The sequence below is a fragment of the Leopardus geoffroyi genome, chromosome D2 (genome assembly GCF_018350155.1).
Source record: "Leopardus geoffroyi isolate Oge1 chromosome D2, O.geoffroyi_Oge1_pat1.0, whole genome shotgun sequence".
Taxonomy (NCBI): Eukaryota; Metazoa; Chordata; class Mammalia; order Carnivora; family Felidae; genus Leopardus; species Leopardus geoffroyi.
In genome coordinates, this window is record NC_059334.1 from 56873135 (window position 1) to 56900067 (window position 26933).

At 40.3% G+C, this 26933-nt stretch overlaps 1 protein-coding gene across 2 annotated transcripts in view; it reads right to left on the reverse strand.

The window, feature by feature from the left end:
• Positions 1–123: 123 nt before the first annotated feature.
• ARHGAP19 (Rho GTPase activating protein 19) overlaps positions 124–26933 on the reverse strand; it is a 68238-nt gene continuing 41428 nt past the window's right edge. For both annotated transcript variants that reach the window (XM_045438410.1, XM_045438411.1), the window contains exons 7-12: positions 23584–23649; positions 21204–21395; positions 15521–15619; positions 10512–10622; positions 9915–9993; positions 124–4047 (exon numbers count right to left, since the gene is read on the reverse strand). In XM_045438410.1, coding sequence (XP_045294366.1) covers positions 4043–4047; positions 9915–9993; positions 10512–10622; positions 15521–15619; positions 21204–21395; positions 23584–23649 — 552 coding nt within the window. In that variant the 3' untranslated portion in view covers positions 124–4042. The remainder of the gene's footprint in view (positions 4048–9914; positions 9994–10511; positions 10623–15520; positions 15620–21203; positions 21396–23583; positions 23650–26933) is intronic.

Below are 26933 nucleotides of genomic sequence, written 5' to 3' on the forward strand. Positions count from 1 at the left end.
TAAGAGGCCAACCTCTTTGTCAATATCTCAATAAAACTAAGGAGAAAAAATTTTTTAAGAAGCAATCTCTCCTTAAGACAATCTATCAGTGAAAATTGGAATTAAGAGACCAGTCAAAGCCTATGGATATGAAACAAAAGATTTAATTTCAGAATATTACATGAATAAAAAAGACAGTGCATATGGTTGTTTCTTTACAGTTACATAGATCTATCCGATATATAGTCAAATAAGAATGATATACAAAAAAATGGTGAAACAGTTAAGAAACCTTGTTTCCGTGTTGAGGGAGCTCAGGGAGAATGGGAGGGCAACCCCTGCTATGAAGGGCCCCGGGGCAGGAGTGTTTTTTTCCCAATAGGCTCTGCCAGGCTCCCAGCAAGTGTGGGCGAGTGCTCTGCTCAATGGCTCTCTAGCCCTCGGCTGTGGCCTCGCACACTCCAGCTTCCATGGCAACGCAAGCGCTCAGACTATCACCACCCCACCTCCTCACTAGCCCCTGCACTGACTCTCCACTACACATTGGCCTTGGCTGCTAGGGAAGCTAGCTTTTCCCTGGGGAGTTTTAGATTGGGTTAATTACCACTGGTTTGAAAAGCTTGTGCATCTTAGGAACCCAAATCTTCCCCAGATTCTAGAGCAATCTTGCCAAATGCCTGTATCCAGGTTTAGATCAAGGTCTTGTCTTCAGTACAAAAGCTTCAGGGTGGAGGGGACAGGGATGAGGTTCTCCCTGGGAAAAGGGAAATCTACTTAGAAAAGACCTTCCAGCATTTGCATGAGGCCCTGTGTGAAGTAAGGAAGCAGCGAGAGTCTAGAGAAGTCCATTCCCAAAGATGGCTGCCCCAGGTAAGCATGGGCCACACAGCTGGTCACTGCAAGGCACAGTTGCGATGACCACAGCTTCTCCTAGGAGGCAGTATTTTAAACCATATCCTAACAGAGGCTCCTGCGAGGGAAGCTGCACAAAAACACTGCTATCCGGGAGGAAAGGCTCTGCTCCAACACTCTGGGATCTGCTGGCTTCCTCACAGGCCAACAAAGGGCTGCCTCTGCAGTGGTCATCGCCGTCAACAGCCCTGCACTGCTCCATTTCCCAAGGGTGCTCCCTTGTCATTCCTGACAGACCCTAGAAAGATATTCAGGGTGAAGAGTGTGTGGAGGACCAACTGCCGCTTCAGTTACAATTTGTAAACAACCATCTCCTTTGACATGTTTTGGCACTCAGGTATCATCAGTATCTTCTAATCTTCTTTCGCTGCGGCAGTGGAGTTTTTAAACCAGACTCACTGGTCCCAGTCCAAAAGTCTGTCATTATAAAAGGTTAGAAACCCCAGTGACTATGGTTTTCACTGATTCACCCAGTGATGTGAATCAAGGCGGTGCTCTGTGTTTCCATGCTCATGCCCACTGGCACAAATACACTGCCCTGCACTGACGTATCAGAATCCATCGCAACTGACCCCAGAAAGAAATGAAATCTTAAAAATCATAAGAAGAGGCATTTCCAAAGAGACTGTTCCAACATGAAAAATAAACATAACAGATTAAAAAAACATCTTATAGATTAAAAAACTGTTAAATACTGGCTCAAGAATACCTGCCCACCAAGTCAGAAGGGAGACAGTACCCTTCTGTGGCAAATGACAAAGGGCTTTGTCTTTGAGTTCTCCGTAAGATTCCACAGGATTAGAACGCTTACATATTATAAGGCAGAAGGTTATGCTGTTTATTTCTCAAATTTGGATTCCAACTGGATCACAGCTTCTGTTAAAAAATTACCTATCACACCCTTTAAGCAAGGGAAAGTATATTTAATAAATAACTTAAATGAAACACACATACCCGAATACACACATAAATTGCCCAAGGAAGCGAGCTATATAAAAGCATGTGCGTGTGGCAAGCATCTTTCTCACCATCCTGGTGCCAGAACACTACCCTGGGGTATCAATTCCATCCAACCAAAGAAAGTCTCCTAAATCTCAGCCACCTTCCTCAAATAGAACGCCAGAACAAACCTGATGAGAGGGAGCTATCAGGTCACTGCCCTGCTCTCTCCACCTGATGCCAGGCATGTTTACCGACCACGCCACTCTGGGATGAAACATTTAGACGAATAAAGAAACGAACTACAGAGTTAAGGGAGAGCATTACTTCAATCTGGTCATACCGAAAGCAGCGTCTGTTTGCATTCACTGGTAGCTGGTGCTTATTTTCTCAATAAGAAAAAAGCCAAATAGAAATCTACATAAGTGAATTTGCTAAAAATATTTTTAAGAATGACATAAAACTGTTTTAGAGAAAAGGGATTCTACGCAGGTTTATACTCCTCACCATCTACCGTTCACAATCCATTGAATTGGAAAGCCAAATTTTACATTTCCCTTCACTACTGCTGTTACAGCAGCAAATGAAACAGGAGGCACGGAAGAGAGGACTGACACCTGGACACAAAACCGAAGCATGCTCCCCGCAGAGTCATCTTCCGTTTCAGGAGAAACGCAGACTTTTCAATAGTTTGAAGATAGTCAGCAAATCATACTTTGCCGGGCAACTGCTTCCGCACAGAGCCTGACTCAGCTCCAGCACAGGGCAAGAGCGGCCGCGCAGCTTAATAGAGCAGGCCCGCTCCAAACGTCCTCGCAGGCCACATACCGCTCTCCGGGTGAGTCCGCACACCAGATCAAAGCCATGCCACCGCTCACCTCCAACGCACAGCACGTGAACATCCCCAACCAGGTCAAAGCCCCAGCCCCACCTCCAGACCACTCCCTTGCCCATCCTGACGAGGAGGGGGCAGCGCAGCAACCCTCCTCAAGCACTGGTGATAAGCCTTAACTGCTTCCAAAGGAGAACATGCTCCTTTAAATCCTCCCAGCCCTGCAGAGTGATGCTGGCTTCCTCCCTGTGGCTCCAGCTTGCTCTCAGGAGACAGTCCAGCCCGCACACACCATCCCTTAGAAGGATGCAATATAATCCCGTCCACAAGGAGTCACCATGGTCATAAAGCCAGCTGGCCCCATCCTAGTCACACTCCAGAGCTTCCACTACATTCAGATGTATCAGCAAACCTCTATTAAGCTGTCAGTGACTTTCCTTGAGTCACAGTGATTTGGCACAGAAGTACTGGCACCAGAGATGTTTTAGGTGAGAGGAGACTGAATGAAGGAGACGAGTTCAGCAACCACACAATTACTTTGGCATCACTGAGCAAAGGGGAAGAGAGGGAAGGAGGGAGAGATGCAAGGAGGGAGGAAGAGACAAAGTTTAACAAATGACATTTGTTAAAATATTCTATCGTTCTGAATTCTCCCTTTTCAATGCCACAGGCCAAATACCCTGCAATCTCAGGCCCAAGAAATAATTTGTAAATTTCCGGGAAAGTGTTAAGTTCTTTGGACACAAATGATATTGAGGAGTACAGCCGCATGAGACAAAGAGCTTTCCCAAAGCTTAAGGTGAAAAAGAAGGGAAAGATACCTGTCTTAGAGGCAATTTAGAGTACCTATCCGAAAAATGGCTTTAAAAAAGACAACAACAAACAAGAAATAACCAAAATACCCCCAACACTAACAAAACAGAGAAAAGCCCCAAATATCAGTTAAAAATAGTATCAACCCACTAGGATTGACAGTACTTTTTTAAAAAATCACTGACAGTTGAGCACAACTTTCATATTTTTAAAAATAATATCTGCCTGAACAAATACATGGAATGAGCACTGAAGCCCACCTGGTCCTGCCCATTTACTGCGCTGTGTGAGCTGGTTGGCTAGTTCAGTGGTTTCCCCATGATATTTTCAAAAAGAGAGAAAGAGAGAGATGCCAGCACTCATTCAGTAGGCAGAGTCTATAGACATTATCCAGTGAGTGGGGTTAGAGGTGTCAGTCAGGTCACAGGATTAGGTGACTCTCACAATTCAAAATGCAGCAAGCAGGCTGCAAGTCCAAGCTTCTCCACGAGCGGTAATGATGCCTGGCCCACTAAAGAGAAAATTCTGGGTGGACAAAAGGAGAACTCTGGATCCTTCAGGGGAACCCTAGGCTGAAATAAAAACAAGAACATTAAGCACATTTATAAACATTTCTTTTTGCAAACATCCCACCTAAAAGCTAGAGAATCTACACTTAATATTTCTACAAACTGAAGGTTCAATAGCTTGAGAATTTCTGACTCTCTATCAAATAAACATCACTTTGTCCACTTGCCCTAATCTCAGTTCATTGTAACAACTTGGGACACCTGGGTGGCTCAACTGGTTAAGCATACAACTTCGGCTCAGGTCATGATCTCATGGTTCCTGAGTTTGAGCCTCACATCAGACTCTGTGCTGACAGCTCAGAGCCTGGAGCCTGCTTCAGATTCTGTGTCTTCCTCTCTCTCTGCCCCTCCCCCACTTCTCAAAAAATAAAGATTAAAAATAAATAAATTAAATTAAACTAAATTAAATTAAATTAAAAAATGTAATGACAATAACAGCTACCACTTTACTGCTCTGAGTTTCTTATATACCTTATCTCATTTATCTTCATAACAATTTGTGCATGAGATAACACTCTTGCCATTTTACAGGTGAAGAATCTGAAGCCTACACAAGTTAACTTGCCCCAAGATAAATAGCTATTGAGCAGCAAAGCTGGGAAATGAATCAAAGCCTAACTGAATGCAGATCTCATGTTCTTACCACTACTACACCTCTCACCAGCAAATGTTTACTAAATGCCTACTAGATGTCATTACTGGGAGAAAAAGAACAGGAGACAGGAGACCACAAATATATTCTTAAGTCTGGCCCTGTCTTTCAGAAAAGAAACTAGCTACAGATATTAGATGATACAAGTGAAGTAAATAATGACGATAAATCATACTAAATGTCAACATGTTAGTAGTGTCCACAAGAATCCAAAGGAAAACGCACATCTGGCTAGCACATCTTGGGTTAGCCAAAGAAGGTTTCAAAGGGGAGATGTGTGGTTCAGGTTAGGCTTTGAAGAATGGGTAAGATTCTAACTACTGAAAGTAATGCTCATTAATAAGGAAGTGCTACATCAGCAATTCTCATCTGGGGGTCCCCAGAGGACACTTGGCAATGTTTGGAGGCATTTTGGGTTGTCAAAACTGGGGGAAGGGTGCTACTGGCATCTAATGGGTAGAGACTAAGGGATGTTGCTAACCATGGTACAATGTACAGGGTAGCTCATACAACAAACAATTATCTGACCCAAAATGTCCACAGAAGCAGGTTGAGAAACCCTCTGCTAAATAAATCTCTTTGGAGAGTGTGTTCTTTTTTTTTTTTTTTTTCCTTTTTAATTTTAGAGAGAAAGCACAGGTGCACGTAAGGTGGGTAGGAGGAGCAGAAGGAAAAAAAGAGAGAATCTTAAGCAGGCTCCACACTCAGCCTGATGCGGGGCTCAATTCCATGACCCTGGGATCATGACCTGAGCCAGAATCATGTCAGATGCTCAACCGACTGAGCTACCTAGGCGCTCCTGGAGTGTGTTCTTGATGATGATAATTAAATTACATTATTTCCCTCAAATAATATTTGTTCCTTTTATAAAATCACCATCAAAAAATCTAGTTATATTGGGAATGCAAGCTGGTGCAGCCACTCTGGAAAACAGTTTGGAGGTTCCTCAAAAAACTAAAAACAAAACTACCCTATGACCCAGCAACTGCACTACTAGGCATCTATCCAAGGGATGCAGGTGTGCTGTTTTGAAGGGACAAATGCACCCCCATGTTTATAGCAGCACTATCAACAATAGCCAAAGTATGGAAAGAGCCCAAATGTCCATTGATGGATGAATGGATAAAGAAGATGTGGTGTGTGTGTGTATATATATATATATATATATATATATATATATATACATACATACATACAGTGGAGTATTACTCAGCAATCAAAAAGAATGAAATCTTGCCATTTGCAACCACGTGGATGGAACTGGACGGTATTTTGCTAAGTGAAATTAGTCAGAGAAACAAATATCATATGACTTCACTCATATGAGGACTTTAAGAGACAAAACAGATGAACATAAAGGAAGGGAAACAAAAATAATATAAAAACAGGGAGAGGGACAAAACATAAGAGACTCATAAATATGGAGAACAAACAGAGGGCTACTGGAGGGGTTGTGGGAGGGGGGATGGGCTAAATGGGTAAGGGGCACTAAGGAATCTACTCCTGAAATCATTGGTGCACTATATGCTAACTAATTTGGATGTAAATTTTAAAAAATAAAAAATAAAATCAGGAAAAAAAGAAAACTTCACAGTACTTTCTATTATAGCATTTTTGGCTAAGATTTAAACAGGAGAAACCTGGAGCTTCGATGTATAACTTGAAAATTTGTAATTTTTCACAGCAGTTTTTAATCCAAAGAATTTTGAATAAAATCTAATTAATTATGGGAAAAAAATACGAATAAAGATTTCCAAATAACTATTAAAAAAATTTAGTTATATTCATTGCATTAAAAGAATCAGACAGCAGGTAAGTGGATCTGTGTCCTTGGAAACTGGAAGAGAATTCAGATCTGGAGATGCAGGTCTGGCAGCAGTTATCCTAAAGAGAGAATAGAGCGGTGGATTAGCCCAAGCTGCTGAGAGGGAAAAAGCAAGAGCAGAGATAAGCAGGGAACTCAAGACAGATCACTTAAAAACAGGAAGCAGAGGTAGACCAGCAACAGTAAGCCACCACAGAAGTGGAAAAGAATTAACAAGGAAGGAGAAAAGAATAGGATATCATCATGACAGCCAAGGAAGGCTTTTCAAGATGGAGGAAATGACTAAGGGGAGGGCAAAGCGAAAATGCCACTGCCTAATCCAATCAAAGGTGCTCTTTATCTGTGGGCTCCCACTGTTCTGAATCCTTAACTTTTTTTTTTTTTTTTAATTTTTAAGTAGGCTCCATGCCCAACATGGGGCTTGAACTCACGACCCTGAGATCAAAAATTGCATTCTCAGGGCACCTGGATGAGCGTTCAGCTTCAGCCCAGGTCAAGATCTCGGAGTTCGTGAATTTGAGCCCCGCATCCGGCTCACTGCTTTCAGTGTGGAGCCCACTTTGGATCCTGTGCCCTCCTCTCTCTCTGCTCCTCTACCGCTCATGCTCTCTCCCTCTCTGTCTCTCTCTCTCTCTCTCAAAAAGGAATCAACATTAAAAAGAGAGAGAGTTGCATGCTCTACCAAGTCAACCAGGCACAACTAAATCACTAACACTTTTGAGAATCTAACAAAACTATATATTCTGTCCTCCAAAAAAACGTACATAGGCATCTACAAATGAAATAACATTAACAATACTAGGAACTTTATCAGAGCCTTTAGAAGGTCCACAGGAACAGCTCAAGAACCCTTGCTCTAAATCTTCTTGGTAAGGGGCACCTGGGTGGCTCAGTCAGTTAAGTGTCCGACTTCAGCTCAGGTCACAATCTCATGGCTCGTGGGTTCAAGCCCCACACTGGGCTCTGTGCTGACAGCTGACAGCCTGGAGCCTGCCTCAGATTCTGTGTCTCCCTCTCTCTCTCTGCCCCTCCCCTGCTCTGTCTCTCAAAAATGAATTAAAAAAACATTAAAAAAAAATTTTTTTTTTAAATCCTTTTTTCAACGTTTATTCATTTTTGGGACAGAGAGAGAGCATGAACGGGGGAGGGGCAGAGAGAGAGGGAGACACAGATCGGAAACAGGCTCCAGGCTCTGAGCCATCAGCCCAGAGCCTGACGCGGGGCTCGAACTCACGGACCGCGAGATCGTGACCTGACTGAAGTCGGACGCTTAACCGACTGCGCCACCCAGGCGCCCCTAACTGTTTATTTTTGAGAGAGAGAGCACAAACCGGGGAGGTGCAGAGAGAGGGGGACAGAGGATCCAAAACAGGCTCTGCGCTGACAGCAGAGAACCCCATGCAGGGCTTGAACGCACTAATGGAACCATGAGATCATGACCTGAGTCAAAGTTGGACGCTCAACCAACTAAGCCAACCAGGCACCCTGAACCTGGCTTATTTCTGTAATGCATTTCTCTCTCCTGAAAGTAGAACTGTCAATATAAAAAGAATTATTTCTTGATTATTTTAAAAAATAAAAGCCACAAAAGGTATAATTGATACAAAACAATGTATCCTTCAAAAATAACTTATACTTAGCTTTGATTCATGGATATATAGGTTAGGTAAAAATATTTAGACACACATAACTCAAACACCCAACTTGCCTCAATCAGACAGCCCCTCCTTTAAGTCCGAAGATGGAAAGAAAAAGAGCTCAGATAATTCATTCAAGGATAAGGAATAAGACTATACTGAAATCTGGGAATGCAAGCTGGTGCAGCCACTCTGGAAAACAGTATGGAGGTTCCTCAAAAAATTAAAAATAGAACTACCCTACAACCCAGTAATTGTACTACTAGGTACTTATCCAAGGGATACCGGTATGCTGTTTCGAAGGGACACATGCACCCCAATGTTTATGGCAGCACTACTGACAATAGCCAAAGTATGGAAAGAGCCCAAATGTCCATCGACAGTTGAATGGATAAAGAAGATGTGGTATACACATGCAATGGAGTATTACTAGGCAATCAAAAAGAATGAAATCTTGCCATTTGCAACTACATGGCTGGAACTAGAGGGTATTATGCTAAGTGAAATTAGTCAGAGAAAGACAGATATGACTTCACTCATATGAGGAATTTAAGATACAAAACAGATGAACATAAGAGAAGGGAAGCAAAAATATAAAAACAGGGAGGGGGACAAAACAGAAGAGACTCTTAAATATAGAGAACAAACAGAGAGTTACTGGAGGGGTTGTGGGAGGGGGGATGGGCTAAATGGGTAAGGGGCACTAAGGAATCTACTCCTGAAATGATTGTTGCACTATATGCTAACTAATTTGGATATAAATTAAAAAAAAATAAAATTAATAAAACTTTTAAAAAAGACTATACTGAAATCTAATCTTTTAGAAAAGAATAAAGATTTACCCATAAGGATTGGATTTTTGTTCTCTTTCTATTGCTGATATCTCAAATCATAATTATGCTCAGGTCTCATTAGTAAAGTGCACATGTCAAACCAGAGATCACTTCATCTGCCACAGGAGCCTTTTAAAATAAGACCAAGTCTCAACCATTTTTCTCTAGTCACATTAGCACTACTTGTCAATGCTTCTAAAACACTATTTCAATGAAGCCTCACAAGATATCTGTGAACTAGATATAACTATTATCCTCATTTTCAGAGAAGGAAACAAGCTCAGAGAGAATGAATGGTCTTCCTGGGCCAGAGGAATAATGCCTGAAATCAGCTCTAACAACAAGTCCCCTGGTCCTCCCAGTGGGCCACATGGCTTCTTCAGAGGAAAGCACAGCAGCCGCTACTTTTCATCCCCAAGCCTCGGGCAACTGGCAGTCAGTGCCAAATAATCTTTTTTGTTCTAAGTATCGTCTGAAATATGTTGTATGATATGATTTCCAGGATCCGCCAGCTGTTTATTCACTGAAAGCCTCACTGAGTAAACAAGGCCAAAGTCTACACAGAAAGAGAATATCACTATTCCATGTTTATTGAGCATATTCTTAGCACTTCTGTACTTGGTTTCACAAATTAGTTTACACTTGCTTTAAATTTTCTTAACAAGTATTCTTAAAATTTTGTTCACATGTATCCCATCTGTCCAAGAATGCAGGGACCATGGGGGCTGTCTTCACAGCTCTGCACCTCAGCACCTGGGACAGCGCTAGGTATGTTATCAATAACCATCTGCTAAAGGAACTCAAGGGCAAAGACCCAGTCTTGCTATTTTACGTTGCTTCTGACACTGGGAATTCAAAAACTGCTCCTGACTGACTAAATGCAGAAAGGACTTACATTCAGTAAGAATAAATATAATCAGTACCTTTTTTCCCCTCTTTCTTCCCCTCAGACCATTTCAATCTTGTTGGCATCAATGTGACAGCTGGAGAACCAGGAAATAACTGTAACAAGAAAATTTTATAGTGGCTTAAATGTGCTTATATCATTCTTATACATGGACTACTAACAGAAGAATTATTTGCTTGTTCCATTTCAGTGTGAAGAGTTTCACGGAGGCAGATTGTATTTATATCACTAACCTTAATTGATTTTATTGCTGACTTGATGAAGCAGCATGTCTAGTATACCTGAGACTACCCAACAAGTAATGCAGTGTCCAGCAGGCCCAGCTCAGTGTTACCTGCCCCCTAGAGTCTCCCCGTAAGGACTGGAATAGTTCCAGCACTTTGTGGAGCTATTTCACCATATTTGTCACCTCTGCGTATGACTGGCTATACTCTCCTGGAACTCCACATGTGTTTGTTTTGACCATCAACATACGTGAAAGGACTGAAGAAAAGGCATAGTTTCATGGCCCAGAGAAACACAACAGGAAATAAAACAGATGACAGACAGTATAGCAATATTTCTCCTTTCTACAAATGTACACAAAGAGAAAGTCTGAAGAACAGGATCTTACTAAGTTCATATTTTCTTTGCTGGCTCTCTTCAGTTCACCAACGGCTATAGATTCCGGAGTAGGGTACTTGTTTTTCTTTTCTGACATCATCTGATTTCCCAGGACCTTCCGCTGATTTAGGAAGAGAAAATATGTGATTTATAAAGATTGACTCTATCTGTATAATAGCTATACTGATCTTTTAAACTACAGTTTCTTTCTTTTTTTTTTTTTAAGTTTATTTATTTTGAGAGAGAGAGAGAGAAAACGAGCAAGTAGGGGAGGGGCAGAGAGAGAGGGAGAAGGAGGATCCAAAGCTGGCTCCATGCTGTCAGTGCAGAGTCTAACATGGGGCTTGAACTCACAAACCATGAGATCATGACTTGAGCCAGATGCTTAACTGACTGAGCCACCTAGGTGCTCCACTAGTTTCTTAGTTTAAAATTTTTTGAAAGAAATAAAAAAGTTACAAAAACTAAAATAACTAAAAATAAAAATTAAAAAATTTCAGCTTTCTGATAAATTCTGCCAGGGCATCTTATACAAAGGAGTCCAAAGCATGTTACAAAAAACCTTGAAATTATTGCCTTTCTTTAGGTGATCACTTTTCCTCTACATTTAAAATAGCTGAAATGTGGGGCGCCTGGGTGGCGCAGTCGGTTAAGCGTCCGACTTCAGCCAGGTCATGATCTCGCGGTCCGTGAGTTCGAGCCCCGCGTCGGGCTCTGGGCTGATGGCTCGGAGCCTGGAGCCTGTTCCCTATTCTGTGTCTCCCTCTCTCTCTGCCCCTCCCCCGTTCATGCTCTGTCTCTCTCTGTCCCAAAAATAAATAAAAACGTTGAAAAAAAAAAAAAAAAGTTTAAAATAGCTGAAATGTAAGAAGCAATTTTATAGTTGATTTAAACTAGCTAGTGCAGGCCAATTACAGTGTGTTTCTAAGAACATTAAAAAAAAAACAAAACCACCAGTTATTTACCAATATAATTTTTTTCCCAAAGACATGTGGTCTCTGGCAGCTATTAAGAGTCCCCTCCCTACTAAAGGACACTTCTGCGAGGTCCACTCTAAGACAGCCTCCCTGTCACATCCTCATACAGGATTAGAAAATTTGGGGAGAGTCTTTCAGAGTTTCTAATATAGCCACAAGAGCATGCAGGTCTTCTTAAGAGGGTCACATGCCTATATTGTCATTCAGAGCAGGACAAAAAGCCCTTTCATCTCTGAACAGCTTAGAAGCTCACCTAACCTACTGTAACAGCTGACGGTGACAATTCTATCATCTTTGAGGAAATCTTCCCGTTTTTCTTCTTAGATTAAGTTTAAATCCCAAAAAAGGAATGTAACAAAACTAAAAGATTAAACTTTACAATATAAATTTTAGCAGCAATATTAAGAATATTCCAATGCAGGAGCACTTGGGTGGTCCAGTCGGTTAAGCATCTGGACTCTTGATTTAGGCTCAGGTCACGGTCTCAAGTTTGTGAGTTTGAGCCCCGTGTCAGGCTCTGCGCTGACAGTGGAGAGACTGCTTGGGATTCTCTCTCTCTCTCACCCTCTCTCTCACCCTCCCCCACTCTCTCTCTCTCTCAAAATAAATAAACTTTAAAAAAAAGAATATTCCTGGGGCGCCTGGGTGGCTTGATCGGTTAAGCGTCCGACTTTGGCTCAGGTCATGATCTCATGGTCCGTGAGTTCAAGGCCCACGTCGGGCTCTGTGCTGACAACTCAGAGCCTGGAGCCTGTTTCAGATTCTGTGTCTCCCTCTCTCTCTGCCCCTCCCCTGTTCATGCTCTGTCTCTCTCTGTCTCAAAAATAAATAAACGTTAAAAAAAATTAAAAAAAAAAAAAGAATATTCCAATGTAATAAATTATTTACATGAGAGGAATTCTGGAGGAAAGGGTCTAGCCCAAAAAAAAGGGATCAAAGCAGAATATAAATCAAATACCTAAAACATAGAAGTACCAGAAAAATGAGACCACTACATCTTCCTTTCTGAAATCAGGTATCACCTCAGAAAAGCTGAAATGGGGATCCTAGGAGCCATAGGACAGGCTGTAAAGCTTCCAATGAACTTTTAAAAAGACATTTCATTACCCCGTCTCTATTGAGCAGAAACCTCTATTATTAGCTCAAAAGTCTCTTCATTTAGAACAAAAATACTTTATCCTTCTGTTTCATAAAATTTGTTAATGTTTGTATTTAAAGTTGCTGTTCTAAAATGTTTTCTCCTGGCAGAATTATAAACTCTATTATAATTCTAAAGCTCTAAATTTTCTCTCAGTAAGTTAAGTGGGCACTTGCCAAAAGGATATACTCTATATTTACATCTGAAGCAACACTTAGCATGACATCTAGAGCCACCGCAGAGACCTCACTAGAAAGAGAAAACTACACCATGTAGCTTCAGTTAAAGAAACATTTGTTTGACTGACACATAGAGAAATATCTAACAACTTTTCTTGTTATCAATAATCTCAATGACAGGAAGTCAGAGGAAATGACAGACTTCCAAGTAAAATGAACCAAAAAGGATGTTCATTTCATGAACTACACCTAAGCAGGTGAGTATACTGCTAGGGTTCTAGCAAAATAAATTACTTTTTAATTATAGTAAAATATACACAACACAAAATTTACCATTTTAACCATATTGAGTATGTAGTTCAGTGGCATTACTTCCATTCATATTGTTGTGCAACCATCACACCATCCACCTCCAGAATTTTCTCATCTTCCCAAATAGAAACTGTGTACCCACTAGACAATAATTCCCAACTTCCCCTGCCCCAAACCCTTAGCCCCTAACAACCACCATTCTACTTTCTTTCTCCATGAATTAGACTATTCTAGGTCTCTCGTATAAATGACATCACATAGTATGTGTTCTTTTATGACTGGTTTATTTCATTTGGCATAATGTCCTCACGGTTCATTCATGTTGTAGTATATGTCAGAATTTCCTTCCTTTTTAAGGCTGAAGAGTATTCCACTGCGTGTATATACAACATTTTGTGTATCCATTCATCCGTCAACAGATACTTAGGTGGCTTCCACCTTTTGGTTGTTGTGAATAATACTGCTACAAACATGGGTGTACAAATATCTGGTTCTTATCCTTGCTTTTGATTCTCTTGGGTGTGTACCCAGAAGTGGACTTGCTGAATCATATGGTAAAATCCTTTTAATTTTTTGAGGAACTGCCACACTGTTATCCTCGGCAGCTGCGCCATTTTCCATTCCTACCAATAGTGCACAAGGGTTCCAATTTCTCCACATCCTCCCTGACACTTGTTATTTTCTGTTTGTTTTTTTATTTTTTTTATGTTTATTTAATTTTGAGAGAGAGAGAGAGAGAGAGCGTGAGCGGCAGAGGGGCAGAGAGAGAGGGACACAGAATCCGAAGCAGGCTCCAGGCTCTGAGATGTCAGCACAGAGCCCACTGTGGGACTCAAACTCACGGACCGCAAGATCATGACCTGAGCTGAAGTTGGACGCTTAACTGACTGAGCCACCCAGGCACCCCTATTTGTTTGTTTTTTAATAATAGCCATCATACTGTGTATGACTTGCTATCTCACTGTGGTTTTGATTTGCATTTCCCTAAAAGATAAGTGATATTGAGCATATTTTCATGTGTTTATTGGCATTTGTGTATCTTCTTTGGAGAAATGTCAGAGTCCTTTGCCCATTTTTTAATTTTCTTTTTCTATTGTTGTAAGAGTTCATTATATATTCTGGACTCCTTATCAGACATGTTTTACAAATATTTTACATTCTGTGAGTTGCTCTTTCATTCTGTTGATCACAAAGGCAATTTTGATGTTAAGCAAGACTAATGTAGCAGAAGGTACTCGCCCCCCACAGATCAGGATTGAGAGTGAATTCTAAACTTCTATTAATGATAATAGCTAAGACCAAAATTAGGGCTAGATGACATAGCAATGGCTAACAACTGCAGCTTACAGAAAAAATACATATTACAAGGTCTTTATTTTTTTAGGGAATAATGTTTACTTTTAAACAGAGCTCCTTAATGTTGCTGGATTTATAGATTTTAATAACGTTAAAACAATTTTTTAAAATAAAAACAGCAGAACACAGAACTGTGCTTAATCTCTCTCCAAGTTAACCAGAACGTTGCCTTAGTTTATGCCTGAAAATTTGAACCCCATAATTGGGTTATCTACTGCCACCTAATGGCAACATCCCTTAATCACAAGTTGAGATCATCTGTGAAGACCTGTGAATTCAACCTACAAGCATAGTGAGGGCAGCAACAGCACAGAAGTAGATACTGTATTTGTTTTAAAAACAAGATTTTTAAGTAAGTTGATACAGAGAAAATATACAACTGATTGAAATAATAAGCTTACAAAAATTTCAGCTACCTGAAACTCACTAGGCTATCAGAAAATCCATTTTCTGGGGGCACCTGGGTGGCTCAGTTGGTTAGGTGGCCAACTTTTGATTTCAGCTCAGGTCGTGATCTCACAGTTTGTGGGTTTCGAGCCCCACATCAGGCTCCATGCTGATAGCATGGAGCCTGCTTGGGATTTTCTCTCTTTCTGTCCCACCCCCACTGGTGCACAAGCCACACATGCTCTCTCCATCTCTCTCTTCTCTCTCAAAATAAACTTCAAAAAAAAAAATCCATTCCCAAACCATTTCCACAAGCCTGTCAACTCCCTCACTTCTCCAAGAGCTTTTGTAAATTGTGCAGTGAAATGTGTAGCACAAAACAAAGAACTCTCTACACTGCTCAGGAATGGGACTCTGTCCTCAGCCCCCAAAGAAAAGGAAGGACCTTTCTTTTATTCTTCCCTTCTCCAATCACAGAACCCCTTCTCCAATTTGAAACAGCAAAATGCTATAAAAACTAAAAGTTTTTCCAAATTCTATCCTTAACCTCTTACAAACAAACCCTTTATAGGATCCCAAAGAATAGAAGAAAACCGTTTATGCATAAGAAAAGTCAGACTGTTAAATTTTCTCTAAGTCAATGCTGAAAACGACAGCACAGCATACCTACCTTGATAAGGCCACTGAAGGAACGTGAACGGGCTCTCTTCTGTACCTGAGGAGTAGAAGATTCTCGCCCTGGTGTCTGAGTCACCGACTGCTTATTAAACTAAGAGAAAACATAAACATTTTACTATTATTTCCCCCATCAAGAGATAGGATTCTGTAATCATCAATAGCTAAGTATAAACATCCAGAAAAATCCAGGAATAAGTGAGTCTCCACACATATGGATTGGTAGGTTGGCAAGCAAATCTCAAAGCAAATGATGTTGCCAAAAAAAGTCAAAATTTTTTAAATTACTCTAAGAAGACTACACTTCATTTTCCTTTTCACATGTACTATATGAGGTTGGAAATGTTACCCCTATTTTACAGACAAGGAAACTGAGAGTCTGGGAGTTATGTAATTTGTCCAAGATCTCCAGCTGGTAATCAAGACTTCTGCAGAAAGTACCTTGAACAAAGAGAGTGACTAGCACAACCTAAAACAGTCCTTAATTTAACATAAATTGCACACAGAATAAAAAAGTGACTAAAGCTCTTTAAATGGACATCTATCATGATTGCTTGCCAGCATTATTATCAGAGGAAATACATCAGAATAAAAATTTGTCGGGGTACCTGGGTGGCTCAATCGGTTAAGCATCCGAATCCTGACTTTGGCTGAGGTCACAATCTCACGGTTTGTGAGACTGAGCCACGAGTCAGGCTCTGCACTGGACGTGGAGACTATGTAGGATTCTCTCTCCCCCTCTCCCTCTGCCCCTCCCCAACTTGCTCGTGCCCTCTCTCTCAAAAGAATTGGCATTTTTATCAATATCAGCTTTCTGTTTAATAGTATCTAACATGGAAAAATGGAAGACCTAAGACATTATATAGTCTTATTTAATGCTTTGATTAGCCATTCATCTTCCCAGTTACAAAAAATGACATAGTACTTAATTCTACTTATCTTCCTTTTCGGCATACAGTTTTTACATGTGAATTTTAATTTTGCAAATTTTTATCAGTTCAGGTTCAGTTCTGGAGACTTTAAAAAATGACACTTTTCATACACATTATATAGGTACCAAAATGTTCTCGACATTAATTATCTCAGCTGACAGAAAATTTAGTCACTTCTAAAGAGCTTCGCAAGCAAGCATCCCTCCAGGGTATATTGGGACAAGTGACAACCCATCATTCCTGATCATGTTGGACAGGTACAGTAAGGCGGGTTCTCTTGTATCCAGCTTGTGAGAGCATTAATAATTTTCTGGGAAGCTGTTTAGCAATGTGTGTCCAGAGTCTTTTAAAAATGCATGCAGTAGCCCCCCTTTATTCATGGTTTTGCCTTCCGTGGTTTCAGCTACCTGTAATCAACCACAGTCCAGAAGCAGATGATCCTCCTTCCGATGTACGGTCAGAGGTCAGTAGTAAGCCTAACGCTACATCATAATGCCTACATCATTCACCTCACTTCACCAAATCACATGAGCATTTTATCATTTCGCATTATCATAAGAAGGGTGAGAACACTATAGTAAGGTATGTTGAGAGAGAACACATCCACATAACTTTTATTACAGTATACTGTTATATCTGTTCTATTTTATTATTATTGTGGTTATTGTTATTGTTGTTAATCTCTCATTGGGCCTAATTTATAAATTAAACTTTATCATAAGTATGTATGTATTAAAAAAACATAGTATATATAGGGTTCAGCACTACCCACAGTTTTCAGGCATCCACTGGGGGTTTTGGAAGGCATCCCCTGAAGATAAGAGGCAGGAACTACTGTATTAAAAAACTCACACCACCTATGAAGTTCTTACCAAAAAGAAAAAAAACCTAATTGATATTCAAATCAGTTTCTATAATTAGATCTAACTACAAATGTATAATAAATACAGAGGATGGAGGACCATGTTAAATAAAACCGCCGAAGTGCAACCAGCAAGATCCAGTCTGTGGAAAACAATCTGGTTTCTTTCACAAATGAAGTGCAGAGAGAGAATGTGTGTATTTAAACACAAATGCGGTAACCTGGATTAGATCCTGACACAGAAAAAGGGTATTAGCGAAAGAACTGATAAAATCTGAGTAAAATCTATCATGTTAACAGTAACGTTAAGTTTTAACAATTTTTTTTTTATGAGAGAGAGAGAGAACACAAGTGCGAATGAAGGAGACAGGGCAGAGACAGGGGGAGAGAATCCCAAGCAGACTCCACAACGGTGCAAAACCAGACATGGGGCTAGCAGAAGATCATGCATGACCTGAGCCAAAATCAAAAGTCGGATGCTTAACCAGCTGAGCCACCTAGGCATCCCAGTCTTAACAATGTTAACATCAGGAGTGAAGGGTACCCTGAGTGAAGGGTATGTGAGAATTCTCTGTTTTATCTTTGCAAGCTTTTCCTAAATCTAAATTTTATTTATTTATTTTTTAATGTTTATTTATTTTTTGAGAAAGAGAGAGAGGCAGAGAGTGAGTGGGGGAGGGGCAGAGAGAGAGAGGGAGACACAGAATCAGAAGCAGGCCCCAGGCTCTGAGCTGTGAGCAGAGTCGGATGTGGGGCCCGAACTCACAAACCATGAGATCATGACCTGAGCTGAAGTCGGACGCTTAACGAACTGAGCCACCCAGGTGTCCCGTAAATCTAAATTATTTTAAATTTAAGGGCCAGCTGGGTGGCTCAGTCGGTTGGGTGTCCAACTTCGGCTTGGGTCATGATCTCACGGGTCAGCTCTGTGCTGACAGCTCCGGGTCAGGCTCTGTGCTGACAGCTCAGAGCCTGGGGCCTGCTTCGGGTTCTCTTCCCTCTCTCTCTGCCCCTCCGCCCCCACTCTCGCATGCTCTCTCTCTTTCCCTCAAAAAATGAACATTTAAAAAAAAAAAAATTTAAGTTTACTCAGGGACGCCAGGGTCGCTCAGTCATGTAAGCATCCGACTTCAGCTCAGGTCATGATCTCACGGTTCAGGAGTTCAAGCCCCGTGTCGGGCTCAGAGCCTGGAGCCTGCTTCGGATTCTGTGTCTCCCTCTCTCTCTACCCCTCCCCTGCTCACACTCTGTCTCTCTCTCTCTCTCTCTCTCAAAATTAAATAAACATTAAAAAAATGAAAAATAAGTAAATAAACAAATGAATTTAAGATTATTCAAACAAACTTTGGCAATGTTTTAGGGGGAAAAAGGGGGGAGAGAAAGAGAGACCTATATATTAAAAGGGATCTAGGGGCACCTGGGTGGCTCAGTTGGTTAAGCATCCACCCTCAGCCCAGGTCATGATCTCACAGTTCATGGGTTCAACCCCCATCTTGGGCTCTCTGCTATCAGCGCGGAGCCCGCTTCAGATCCTCTGTCCCCCTCTCTCGCTGCTCCTCCCTTACTCCCGTGTTCTTTCTCTCTCTAATATAAATTTAAAAACTTTAAAAATAAAAAGGGGGGCCCCTTGGTGGCTTATTCAGTTAGGCACCCCACTCAGCTCAGGTCATGATCTCGCGGTTCGTGGGTTCAAGCCCCACTTTGGGCTCTGCACAGACAATGCAGAGCCTGCCTGGGATTCTCTCTCTCCCTCCCTGCCCCATCTCACTCACACACTCTCTCTCAAAAATAAATAAACTTTTAAAAAAAGTGACCTAATAGCTATAAGCTACACCCAAAAAAAAAAAAAAAAAAAAGCATATCCTTGGGTCATGCCACTTCTAGGAAAAACTCTGCAATGAAAATAGCTATGAGCAAAAATTTATAAGGTAAAAAACAACCTATTTCCCAAACATGTTCAATGTTAGGCAAATTGTATATACATTAGATATAAGTGATGAAATATTATGCAAGTGTTAAAAATGTTCACGACCCTTTTTGTTGTTTTTTTTTTAATATCTATTTGTTTCTGAGAGACAGAGAGAGAGAGAGAGAGAGAGAAAGAGACATAGAATCCGAAGCAAGCTCCAGGCTCCAAACAGTCAGCACAGAGCCCAACGCGGGGCTTGAACCCACAAACTACAAGATCATGACCCGAGCCAAAGTCGGACACCCAACCAACTGAGCCACCCAGACGCCCTTGTTCACTGCCTCTAGAAAATGATCATGATATAATGTTAAATGAAAAGGACAGGAATATAAAAACTGAATATATATTATGATCTCAAGCAAAAGAAAAACATGTCAAATACATATTCATGGAAAGAAACGCTAGAAGAAAATACTCCCAAATTTTTATTGGTGGTTATCTCAGGATGATTACAGGTGATTTTTCTTCTTTACACTCTTTTGGAGGTTTCAATGTTTCTATGGTAAATATTTATTATTTTTACAACCAGAGAAAAATCAGGAAATATTAAAATTATACTTTCCACAAAACAAAATGGCAGTATTTGAAACGTATGCAAGGAGTTTGCAAGCATGCATGAGAAAATGCTTATGCTGTAATGTTTAGTAAAAGAGATAAAGAAAGTATGTGGTATGCTCCTAATTATGTAAAAATTTATTCATAGGAAAAAAACTAAAAGAAATACCAAAAAGGTAAACACTGGTGGGATGAGTGATTTATTTTCTTCTTAACCTTCTCTATAATTTCCTATTTTTCTAAAAAGACCAAAAATGATGCTAGATTTTTCCTTCATATTATCTTTAACCCTCTGCATTCTTGATGACAAAGTCATTACACTTGTCCTACCTAAGTTGCTGTCTTAGTTTCTATCAAGAATTAAATCACTGCAGTGCTCTGAATCTGTGAGAATACTCAGACAACACCCCTGAAAATTCCAGTCATAACACAATTTGCTAGATCTCAAAGTAACTTCAAAGAGTGTAACAGAAAACTTTTCTTAAAAGATTCTATCAACTATTAAGAATAGCTCAGTTCAACTTTTTCTGAGCACTTGGTTATATCTGGCCCTACGCTTGAGATTAGGTATAAAAAAAAAAAAAAGTAAAAACACAGACTTCCCTCAAGAAGGTCCCAGTTGAATAAGAAGTCAAGAGGCTGGCCTTGCCTATTCAGCTAAAATTCAAGAGGGATTGAGACAAAATATATTTCCTGAGAAAGAAATTAACCAAGTCGTTGGGATTTACTCCTGCTACACTTCAAGTCTCAAAATGGCAAATGAGAGCACTAATTTGTTCCCACGGCTCCAAAATCAACAAATTTAGCTACCAGAATTCCTACCTTCTAATATCAAACCAAGCCCGCTTTATAGTGTTTCCTAACTGCAAACAACTCATTAGTAAGAGCTACTGCTTTCTGCTATGCCAGGCACTTTACATAGATTCTTTCTAATGTTTATAGTCATGAAACGCGGACATTTCAATTACCATTTTACAAACAAGGAAATTGGAATTCCAAAGGATTAAATTATTTGCCAAGAATATCTGAAGGATTTAAACTCCAGAACAATATATTGTATAACTGCTGGTTCTCTCTCAGCATATTTGGTACATGACCGAAATTAGAGAAACTCTAACTACACTTGGATCCTTCTGTTTAACTGTAGAAATCCAAGAGCCTCCCTCCACTCCCTTCCCTAGTGGGGCAGTAGTATAGACACCGCCACTGAGATTCCACTGACAAGTTTGCTTCCTTGGCCGAGCCAAGTGTAGGTCAATACGAGCCAAAACTTAAACGAGATTTGTAACGGTATTCCCTAGTGATTCTACAACCTTGACTACATTCCTAAAGCCCGTCACCATTTCCTGCCTTCAGGTACCTGTCTAATAAGCTGTTTCTTCTTCGCTGACTCTGGCATATTGTGAACGTGTTGGAACAGCTCTCTCAATGCCTCTTCTGTACGCTGCTGGGTCTCCTCCTGATGAGAGCAGGAATCAACCCAGTTCCGTTTCTGAGATTTTGCCAGCTGGAAGGACTTAGTATGACATGAAGCTATCAGATCAAGATCATCCTAGAGAAAATTTTAAAGAAAAGCGAATTAATATATCCTGCCAAGGGGCACCTGGGTGGCGCAGTCGGTTGAGCGTCCGACTTCAGCCAGGTCACGATTTCGCGGTCCGTGAGTTCGAGCCCCGCGTCAGGCTCTGGGCTGATGGCTCAGAGCCTGGAGCCTGTTTCCGATTCTGTGTCTCCCTCTCTCTCTGCCCCTCCCCCGTTCATGCTCTGTCTCTCTCTGTCCCAAAAATAAATAAACGTTAAAAAAAAAAAAAAGTTTAAAAAAAAAAATATATCCTGCCAGCTTATTTTCAGGTTCCCACAACCCTGGAACAAAAGAGGGGGGAGAAATGGGGAACATGGTACACTCTTATATCAAGGAATAAGAAAAACCTAAACATAAAGTTATCAGATGAAGAGAAATCGCTAATTATGGACTACATTAACAGCCCACTCCCACGACCTACATAGAGAACCTAAATTCATTTAGAATATTGCCACCAAAAATTATATTTATATAAGAGTTCAGTTTTCAAAGCATCTTTTAATTGCATATAACTCTCACTGCTATCCTATGAGGTAAGCAGGGAAAGTATCATCATTCCTATTTGATAAAAGAAAAAACTGAAGTTAAGCTATAAGTTTAAAGTCATTTAGATATTAAAAGGGACAGACCCATCCTGGAGACCAAGTGCACGGGCTCTTGGCTGGGTGCTCTTTCCTACACATGACAACATGATGGGGTAACTACACTGCAGCGGTGGAGGAATGGCAACAACTCTCTAAGAAAAACCAAACTCCACTTATACTAGTTGAACTCATATACTCCAGGTCACACCAAATATTTGGATATTTATATATCCAATAGCATAAGATGACAGCTTAAGTTTCTAATCAAGACAGACTAAATAGAAATCGTTAGGGGCGCCTGGGTGGCTCCGTCGGCTGAGCGGCCGACTTCAGCTCAGGTCACGATCTCGCGGTCCGTGAGTTCGAGCCCCGCGTCGGGCTCTGTGCTGACAGCTCAGAGCCTGGAGCCTGTTTCGGATTCTGGGTCTCCCTCTCTCTGACCCTCCCCCCATTCATGCTCTGTCTCTCTCTGTCTCAAAAATAAATAAACGTTAAAAAAAAAAAAAAAAAATTTTAAATAGAAATCGTTAAAAAGTACTTGTGAAGTTTTTTAAACTTCTCAGTTTTAAAGCGCAATAATCATATGCAATCTTGTTAATAAGCATCACACATTTGCTTTCTAAGCTCATGTGGTCTCAAGCGTTTGAGACATTTGGTAGAGTGTTACCACTGAACATGAAATAAGAATGTATTATATAAAACTAATTTACTGCTGCAAAATATTTAATACATTGCTATTTACAGACTGCTTATATCATATGCTGTAAGAATGCATAGGGACTTTATGAAAAACTTCAAACATGCAGTCTATGCCATCACTCACATGTAGAGGATACCATCTACCAGTGGAGCACCTCTGAAAGGAAACAAGAAGACTGCGGGGGGCGGAGGGGGCACTTTTGTTTCAATACATAACTTTCTTCTCCGTCTTTTTCCTTATCTCAAACTGACTAGATAATTTTGAACTATAACACTAACATTTTATTTTCCATGGCTTATTTTTATTTCATACTTTGTTTTATTATTTTTTCAAAGTTTATTTATTTTAAGTGAGAGAGAGAGAGAGAGAGAGAGAGAGTGCGAGTGAGGGAGGGGTAGAGGAGAGGGAGAGAGAGAATACCAAGCAGGCTCTGCACTGTCAGCCCAGAGCCCCATGCAGGGCTCAAACTCCGAACCATGAGATCACATGACCTGAGCCAAAATCAAGAGTTGGACACTTAACTAAGTAAGCCACCCAGGCACCCCTCACACTTTGTTTTAAAACTCCACTAATCTGGGGGGGCGCCTGGGTGGCTCAGTTGGTTAAGCATCCAACTTCAGCTCAGGTCATGATCTCGCAGTCCATGAGTTTGAGCCCCGCGTCTGGCCCTGTGCTGACAGCTCAGAGCCTGGAGCCTGCTTCAGATTCAGTGTCTCCCTCCCTCTGTGCTCCTCCCCTGCTCATGCTCTGTCTCTCTCTGTCTCTCAAAAACGAATAAATGTTAAAAAAAATTTTTTTTGTAAATAAAATAAAACTCCACTAATCTTAATTAACTCTCTCCTTGAATAGGCTAAGAGCAATTTCCTATTCTTACCTTTGATGCTTGAGATCTGGAGCCCAAATAGTGCAATCTAGCACATTCCCGAATATAAACAGGAGCCTGGGCGGGATATAAAAGAAAAAAATGGTTAGCAGTATCTAAATTTCTTTCAGACCACAAAAACAGTGACTCTCAAAATAACTGGACTAGCAGATTACTTCTGAAAAACAAAAGATCCCAGGGGCACCTGGGTGGCTTAGTCAGTTAAGCATAGTTTGAACCCCACATTGGGCTGTCTGCTGTCTACTGTCAGAGGGGGATCCTATGTCCCGCTCTCTCTCTGCCCCTCCCCAACTAGTGTGCATGCACACCCTCTCTCTCTCACAAAAATAAACATTTAAAAGAAAATTTAAAAAAAAGAAAGAAAAACAAAAGATCCTCAAAATGCCCTATTCCATAGCTTCCTTTCTCTTGCCACCAAAATGGTACTTCAACAAATCTGATAGGAAAACTGTTTTTGAGAAGACACTATTATAGATATAAAAATCAAATATGGGGCGTCTCGGTGGCTTATTTAGTTAAGTCAGTTAAGCCTCTGACTCTTGATTTCAGCTCAGGTCACGATCTCATGGTCGTGACATTGAGTCCCACATTGGGCTCTGTGCTGAGCATGGAGCCTGCATGGGATTCTCTCTCTCTGCCCCTCTACCACTCATGCTCACTCTCTGTCTAGCAAAATAAATAAATAAACATTAAAAAAAAAAAAAAAAACCACTCTGGATATATTTCAGAATGGTTACTTTCCCCCTGGCCACAATTTAAATTGTCATTAAAAAAAAAAAAAAAAAAAAAAAAGAGGGGGTGCCTATGTAGCTCAGTGGGTTAAGCATCCAGCTCTTGATTTCGGCTCAGGTCATGATCTCACAATTTGTGACGTCAAGCCCCAAGTTGGTCTCTATGCTGAGCATGAAGTCTGCTTGAGATTCTCTCTCTCCCTCTCTCTCTCTCTCTCTCTCTCTCTCTCTCTGCCCCTCCCCCACTCATACTCACACACTCTCTCAAAAGAAATAAGTAAACTTAAAAAAAAAAAAAAGATTAAACACAACCTAAATGTCTTTTTTTTTTTAATGTTTTATTTATTTTTGAGACAGAGAGACACAGAGTGTGAGCAGGGAGGGGCAGAGAGAGGGCGAGACATCTCGAACTCACAAACCGCGAGATCATGACTGAGCCAAAGTCGGACGCTTAATGGACTGAGCCACCCAGGTGCCCCCTAAATGTCTTTTAATAGAAAACTGGTTGAATGAATTTTTATACATCCATACAACACAGAACTATCTAGTTACTAAAAACGAAAGAGGGGAGAGGGTAAGGGAAAGAAGGAAGAAACACTTTATGAATTGATATGAATGACTTCCAGGATCTACTGTTGAATGAGAAAAGTCATGGAACCTATGTAAGAAAAAGAAAATAGGAACATACATACATATGCACACTTATTTGTTTTTATAAAAAGAAACACAAAAGGAACCAGATACACCAGAAAAGGATAAGCCAGAAAATAATGAAAATGGTTAGGAAGACGACTGAGATTTCTCTAAGTATATATCCTTTTGTGTAGTTGGGCTTTTGAAGCATGTAAATATACTACAGAGTCAAAAAAATACACTTAAACCCAAAAGGAAATAAAGGTAAACCCTAAACTGAACACAAACAGGGAAAAAAAATGAATATATCTGAGTATATGATTGACAACATAAGCACAGAAAAAGAATTATTCCACCTAACTTTTGGAAACTGTATTCTAGGGGCATCGGTTAAGCATTCCAACTTTGGCTCAGGTCATGATCTCATGGTTCATGATTTTGAGCCCCGTGAAGGACTCTACGCTGACAGCTCAAAGCCTGAAGCCTGCTTTGCATTCTGTGTCTCCTCTCTCTTTCTGTTGCTCCCCTGCTTGGGCTCTAGCCCTCTCTCAAAAATAAACAAACATTAAAAAAAAAAAAAAACTGTATTCTAATTATACATCCTGAGTGAGATATATTCTAGGGAAAAGGAACTATAAGGGAATCTTAAACTTCCATCAGCATGTTTATATAGGTATATTTTTTAAACTAATTTTTTATATGTTGATATATATTGTAGGATAAAGCAAATAGCATATAAATGCTACTAAAATCTTGAATTTGCAATGACTGAAAACAGATACAAAGTAAAAGAAGTCAAGAAAAAGCTCTGGAATGATAAATCTGAATTGGAGATACTAATATGAACTAATAGTTGCTTTTAAAAAAATTTTTAATCTACTTCCTGCCCTCAAAGAGCCTAGAAAGCAATGACACCCCAGAAACAATGAGTATATCTAGGGTCACTCAAAAAAAAAAAAAAAAAAAAAACAGGGCTCCTTAAAGAAAATAATTGATTCCAGGCCCAGGGCAGAGCAAATGCAAAGTGAGCTGGGGACATTTTATGCCAGGAAGGAAACACTCAGACTGATGGAGTCCTGTCAAAAAGACAGCAGGAAGAGCTGGCAAGGGCTCTCACTGGCCAAATCTGAGACAATCTGAAAATTAAAATTAACAACTGAAATTGACTAACACCTTGAATAACTATAATCCTATGAGTCTATAGAGGTATTCATTAAAAAAAAGAGACAGAGAATGAAACAGAGGAAAGGAAAGCTCTCCTCAGGAAAAAAAAAAAAGTCAGCTAATAAAGATTAAACAGAATTAGAAAAACACTATTTTGTTTTTGAGATTCCAGCAGGATTACAGACGGGTGCTAAAATCATTACATTAGGTAATCATCCTGCAGGTTACTTACTAATTGCAAAGGGGAAAATGTACCTTTGTAATTAAGAGATGTGGCAGTTAGCAAAATTAGCATCACTGAGGGTGAGACAATCTGACATTCTGTGCCTCTGAATGTGATGCAACATGATGCAATAGGAGATACACAAACATCACCTATAAATCTTTGCCAAAAATGCTTAATATGAATCTAATCAAGTCTCTAGACCTAACTTAACAGTTTACAGGAACTACATAGAAAGGGATACATAGGAACAAGTTAAATAACCTTGAGAAAACAGTAAGACAAATTCAGAAGACGGAATATTCTGTAACACAGTTGGCCTGAATACTTCAACAAGTCCATGACATGAAGAAAAAGCATAGGGACTATTCCAGATTAAAAGTGACATAATAATCAAAGGCAATATATGAACCTTGATTAGTATATGTTATTAAAAACAGCAGCTATGAAATACATTCTTAGGATAAATGGGGAAATTTGAATCTGTACTGAATATTAGCTAATATGAAATCCTCATTAATTTTCTTAGACATGATAATGGTACTGTGACTATTGGGACAATGTTCTTATTCTTAGGAGATGTACGCTTA